This window comes from Triticum aestivum, chromosome 2B, assembly GCF_018294505.1.
Source record: "Triticum aestivum cultivar Chinese Spring chromosome 2B, IWGSC CS RefSeq v2.1, whole genome shotgun sequence".
NCBI lineage: Eukaryota > Viridiplantae > Streptophyta > Magnoliopsida > Poales > Poaceae > Triticum > Triticum aestivum.
In genome coordinates this window covers 260,866,465-260,872,583 of record NC_057798.1, presented here as the reverse complement: position 1 = coordinate 260,872,583, position 6,119 = coordinate 260,866,465, and the positions used below count along the sequence as shown (strand labels likewise).

The following is a 6,119-nucleotide window of genomic DNA, read 5'->3' as shown; positions in this document are numbered from 1 at the left end:
TGATATTACCCATTAAGAAGAAAGAAAATGAAACAAAAACTACAAAAATGGAGTGGTAAAATTAATTAATGTCATCAGTATTACATTTTAAGAAGAGAGGAAATAAAAAAATATTAAGCAAATAATGACCAAATTGCATACAATTTACACATAATTTGCACTTTTTAGCATATGCAAGCATAAGCATATAATATTAGGATTTCGAAAAAGTAAGTTTCCGAAGAAGGAATGAGTTAGTGGCAATGATCTCACCATAAAGAAGATAGAAAATGAAACATGAAGTAAAAATAAATAAAGAGTTATAATGAACTAGTTGCATCGGTATTACCCTTTAAGAAGAAAAAAATATCAAGCAAATAATGACCAAATTTGCACACAATTTACACATAAATTCCCTTTTTTAGCATATGCAAGCATAAGCATATAAATTAGGATTTCAGAAAAAGTAAGTTCCTAAGAAGGAATGAATTAGTGGCAATGATCTTACTATAAAGAAGATAGATAATGAAACGTAAAGTAAAAAAAGAGATAGAAAGAAAATAAAAAAACTTGGACACGACTTCACACTTTTTAAATAGGTAAGAAATAAACATATAGTGGTGCACTTTTCACACTCTAGTATAATTTAGCACATGTTATACAATATTTTCATGTATACATTTTACACTTATGCAACATCCTAATAATACCCATAAAACCGACTAAAAAAGAAAAAGCAAAAAGACACAAGAACAGAAAAAGGAGGAATGACAACAGGCAACCCAAATGGCTTTCAGACCAACAAAAAATCGACTGACCCGAAACAGTGGCCAGTCAAAGTTTGGGCCCAAACAATACATCAGCCACTACAAAAAAAATGCACGAATCTTCAAGCACAAATCAATGAACTAAAAGATCGACTGGCCCAAAATGGATTTTCACGGAACTTGCATGTAACTGACTAAAAAAAAGCTAAATTGGGTGGGAAAGGGTCAGATCCGGATATATTCGCTGTAAACCTTCATCTTTTTTATTTAAACAGTGACTTAGCTGGTCAAGGCCTAGGCCGCCGTAGCTGGGACATAGGCCTAGCACAGGCCAGGCGGGCGCCTTTGTGACCAGAGGGACAGTCGATGCTCAGCGGCCTCCGTATCAGCGACGACCGCGATGACGCTCGTGGAGCCGAGCCGGACGGAGGAATCGAATCTGCTTTCCCTTTCCTCCTCCCCGCCAAGAAATGGACGGCTGCACAGTTTCTATACCAGGAAACCGGAACCGGTCCATCTCCTCCTCGTTCATTGTTGGAGCTCAGTCACGAAGGCTCTGGTCCTCGGTCAAGCCAAGGGCTTTCTTTTCGACGTCTCTTCCAGGATCAAGTGTGGGCTCTTCTGGATGGAGTGGTGGACAGCACTGAGGTTGATGTCGCCAGCCCGGGTTCGAGTCCCTCATCTCCTATAAGAATAAGATAGGGGGGAGTCTCCCCTCTGTTCTCATTCTTTTACCAGACGGTGGTTTTACCCCCTCAAAAAAAGGACGGTAGTTTTACCAGCACGTCCACATGGCAACCACCACCAATTACTGCATCCATGGTTAATTTTACGCCCAGACGCGCGCAACCGTCAAAAGCAAAGCCAACCTCACAGTCCTCAGCTCAACTTGAAACCACTCCCACCAGCGGCCACGGCATTGATGGATCTCTCACCAGCCACCGCGGGTGCCTATGGCGGAAAGGCGGCGGACGCGTACCGGAAGGCGCTCAGCTCAGCTGCCTCGGCCGCCGCGTACGCCGTGCTGGCGCGGAGCATGGCGCGTGCGCTCCTCCCGGACGAGCTGCGCGCCGCGGTGCGCTGGGCCGCGTCCGTGCTCCGCGCGCGCCTCGGCTGGGGCGCCAAGGAGCGGCGAACGCTCGTCATCCGAAGCCACACCGGCGGCGGCGGTCGCGAGGAGAATCTTCTCTTCGACGCGGCGCGGACGTACCTGTCCTCCAGGCTCGACCCGCGCGCCATGCGCCGTCTCGGGCTCAGGCTGTGCGCGACCAGGGACGATGGTGGCCTGAGAAGCTGGACGAAGCGCCTCTTCATTGAGCCCGGGGACTCCACCGTCGATGTCTTCGACGGCGTCGAGTTCATGTGGTCGTCCGTCCAGAAGACTAATGGCGGCGGAGGAGGAAACAAGAAGTCCAAGAACGGGGAGTCCGGCACCGCCGAGTTTCTGCTCAAGCTCAGCTTCGACGCCAAGCACACAGACATGGCTATGGAGAGGTACGTGCCCTTCGTCATGGGGGCGGCCGAGGAGACGAGGCTGCGGGAGCGTTCGCTCATGATCTGCATGAACGAGGGCCGAACATGGTTCAGGCTGCACCACCATCACCCCGCCACGTTCGACACGCTCGCCATGGACCCGGTGCTCAAGCAGTCCATCGTCGCCGACCTCGACCTGTTCGCCAACAGGAGGGACCACTACCGGCGGATTGGCAAGGCGTGGAAGCGCGGGTACCTTCTCTACGGCCCGCCCGGCACCGGCAAGTCCAGCCTGGTGGCCGCCATGGCCAACCACCTCCGCTACAACATCTACGACCTCGACCTCAGCCACGTGCAAAACACAACGCTGCAGTGGCTGCTCCTCACCATGTCTGACAAGTCCATCCTTGTCATCGAGGACATCGACTGCTGCTGCGATGCCATGTTAAGGGAGGTGGACAGCAAGACGCCGGCGCGGACTTGCAAAGAAGACGGCGGCGGCTCATCAGAAACTTCGGACGGTACGCCGTCTCCGAAGCGCAAATCGGAGGTAATTACGGACGTGCTCTTCCCCTGCATTGCTGTGTGAACATATTACGTATACTATATACCTATCTCAATGTCCATATGCCCACTTCTGCGTACGGCGAACTCAGATCACGCTTTCGGGGCTGCTCAACTTCATCGACGGGCTCTGGTCGACCAGTGGCGAGGAGCGCCTCATCGTCTTCACCACCAATTACAAGGACCGGCTCGACCCGGCGCTGCTGCGGCCGGGGCGCATGGACATGCACGTCTACATGGGCTACTGCTGCTGGGAGGCATTCAAGACTCTGGCCCGGAACTACTTCCTCGTCGACGACCACCCCCTCTTCCCGGAGATACAGGAACTGCTTATGGCGGTGCAGGTGACGCCGGCCGAGGTGTCCGAGATGCTGCTGAGGACCAATGAGCCTGACGTCGCGCTCCGGAGTCTCACGGAGTTCCTCTTAGAGAAGAAGCAGGGACAGAGCAAGATGGAGGAAGTGCATGAAGAGAACTAAGCAGGGAGAGAGTGATCCAGGGAAGTAACTCCATTACAGCACACATCAACAACTAGCTTCCTAGTCTCGGAATTAGCCGATCTAACGAATGCATTTGTTTTGCAAATGTCTCGTGGTCGCATTATCACATTGCTGCAAGATTATTATTACTACTCTTCATGTGTAGCATCATTTGTGCAGATGCTCTTTAGATCGATCTTTGATCAATGTTATGCTGGCATTCTCTACTGATGCATAGCTTCTTTTTCTCAACCGCTGGATGCATAGCTTGATGCGTTATTTAGTTCTTTCCAGTTGGAGCAAGTACAATAAGTTGATGTAGATGGGTTGTAAGACTTTAAAAAATATATTTTGGATGAGTTGGATAAGAGCGAGCTACTAATTAACAGCCGGTTGTAGCACACGCTCCTTGCCACTATGTGAGAGAGGAAGGCGCTCCTAACCACTATGTGAGAGAGGAAGGTGGGTCATGTTTCAACAAAGTAATACATATTTATATGTGACTATTGTACTTGCGGCTATACTATTAACCATGCTCTAGATTTTACGAGCCTTGGCCCAATAAATCTTGTTTCTCATTCTAGTATTTTCTTTAAATCTCATAGACCATTTGACTTGTATGTCATATGTGTAAATTTAGTCTCACACTGCCGGTTGAGTAGAAAAAACTATTGGCATAGAGCATCAACAGTGTTTAGAGGCAACGTTGCCTCTAAACTGTGGTCCATCGTATTGCCCCAAAGACTAGATGGAAAACGCGCAGTGTATAGCATTTGGCACAACCTCCGTGTTGCCCCGAAGACTAGATGAAATACACGCAGTGTATAGCATTTGGCACAACTGTCGGTGTCAAAGCCGGCGGATCTCCGGTAGGGGGTCCCGAACTATGCGTCTAAGGCTAATGGTAACAGGAGCCAGGGGACACAATGTTTACGCAGGTTAGGGCCCTCTCTATGGAGGTAATACCCTACTTCCTGTTTGATTGATCTTGATGAATATGAGTATTACAAGAGTTGATCTACCACGAGATCGTAATGGCTAAACCCTAGAAGTCTAGCCTATGGGATTATGATTGTTGTCCTACGGACTAAACCGTCCGGTTTATATAGACACCGGAGGGGGCTAGGGTTACACAAAGTCGGTTACAGAGAAAGGAATCTACATATCCGAATAGCCAAGCTAGCTTTCCACGCAAAGGAGAGTCCCATCCGGACACGGGATGAAGTCTTCAATCTTGTATATTCATAGTCCAACAGTCCGGCCCATGTATATATGTTGGGGAACGTAGTAATTTTAAAAAAATTCCTACGCACACGCAAGATCATGGTGATGCATAGCAACGAGAGGAGAGAGTGTTGTCCACGTACCCTCGTAGACCGAAAGCGGAAGCGTTAAAACAACGTAGTTGATGTAGTTGTACGTCTTCACGGCCCGACCGATCAAGCACCAAAACTACGGCACCTCCGAGTTCTAGCACACGTTCAGCTCGATGACGATCCCCGTACTCCAATCCAGCAGAATGTCAGGGAAGAGTTCCGTCAGCACGACGGCGTGGTGACGATCTTGATGTTCTACCGTCGCAGGGTTTCGCCAAAGCACCGCTACAATATTATCGAGGAGGACTATGGTGGAGGGGGGCACCGCACACGGCTAAGAGATCAAGAGATCAATTGTTGTGTCTAGAGGTGCCACCTGCCCCCGTATATAAAGGAGCCAGGGGGGAGGGGGCAGCCGGCCTAAGAGGGGGCGCGCCAAGGGGAGTCCTACTCCCACCGGGAGTAGGACTCCCTCCTTCCTTGTTGGACTAGGAGAAGGGGGGAAGGAGGAGGGAGAGAGGAAGGAAAGGGGGGGCTCTCCTTGTCCTAATCGGACTAGGGGGAAGGGGCGCGCGGCCCAGCCCTTGCCTCCTCTCCTCTTCTCCAATAAGGCCCATGTAGGCCCATTAAGCCCCCGGGGGGTTCCGGTAACCCCCCGGTACTCCGGTAAAACCCTGATTTCACCCGGAACACTTCCGACATCCAAATATAGGCTTCCAATATATCAATCTTCATGTCTCGACCATTTCGAGACTCCTCGTCATGTCCATAATCACATCCGGGACTCCGAACAAACTTCGGTACATCAAAACTCATAAACTCAAAATATAACTGTCATCGAAACCTTAAGCGTGCGGACCCTACGAGTTCAAAAACTATGTAGACATGACCGAGAACCATTTCGGGTCAATAACCAATAGCGGAACCTGGATGCTCATATTGGCTCCTACATATTCTACGAAGATCTTTATCGGTCAAACAACATAACAACATACATTGTTCCCTTTGTCATCGGTATGTTACTTGCCCGAGATTTGATCGTCGGTATCCTAATACCTAGTTCAATCTCGTTACCGGCAAGTCTCTTTACTCGTTACGTAATGCATCATTCCATAACTAACTCATTAGCTACATTGCTTGCAAGGCTTATAGTGATGTGCATTACCGAGAGGGCCCAGAGATACCTCTCCGACAATCAGAGTGACAAAACCTAATCTCGAAATACGCCAACTCAACATGTACCTTTGGAGACACCTGTAGAGCTCCTTTATAATCACCCAGTTACGTTGTGACGTTTGGTAGCGCACAAAGTGTTCCTCCGGTAAAAGGGAGTTGCATAATCTCATAGTTACAGGAACTTGTATAAGTCATGAAGAAAGCAATAGCAACATACTAAACGATCAAGTGCTAATCTAACGGAATGGGTCAAGTCAATCATATCATTCTCGTAATGATGTGATCCCGTTAATCAAATGACAACACATGTCTATGGTTAGGAAACATAACCATCTTTGATTAACGAGCTAGTCAAGTAGAGGCAT

At 48.9% G+C, this 6,119-nt stretch overlaps 1 protein-coding gene across 1 annotated transcript; it reads left to right on the top strand.

Moving 5' to 3' along the window:
- Positions 1–1,471: 1,471 nt before the first annotated feature.
- Positions 1,472–3,630, top strand: LOC123041183 (AAA-ATPase At3g50940). The gene is made up of 2 exons (XM_044463871.1): positions 1,472–2,769; positions 2,876–3,630. The coding sequence occupies exons 1-2, from the start codon at positions 1,669–1,671 to the stop codon at positions 3,260–3,262; spliced, it is 1,488 nt and encodes a 495-aa protein (XP_044319806.1). The 5' UTR covers positions 1,472–1,668; the 3' UTR covers positions 3,263–3,630.
- Positions 3,631–6,119: the final 2,489 nt, after the last annotated feature.

Coding starts and splice junctions, on each gene's coding strand:
- LOC123041183 (XM_044463871.1), top strand. CDS start 1,669: ATGGATCTCTCACCAGCCACCGCGGGTGCCTATGGCGGAAAGGCGGCG. Junction 2,770..2,875: donor CTCCGAAGCGCAAATCGGAG/GTAATTACGGAC, acceptor CGGCGAACTCAG/ATCACGCTTTCGGGGCTGCT.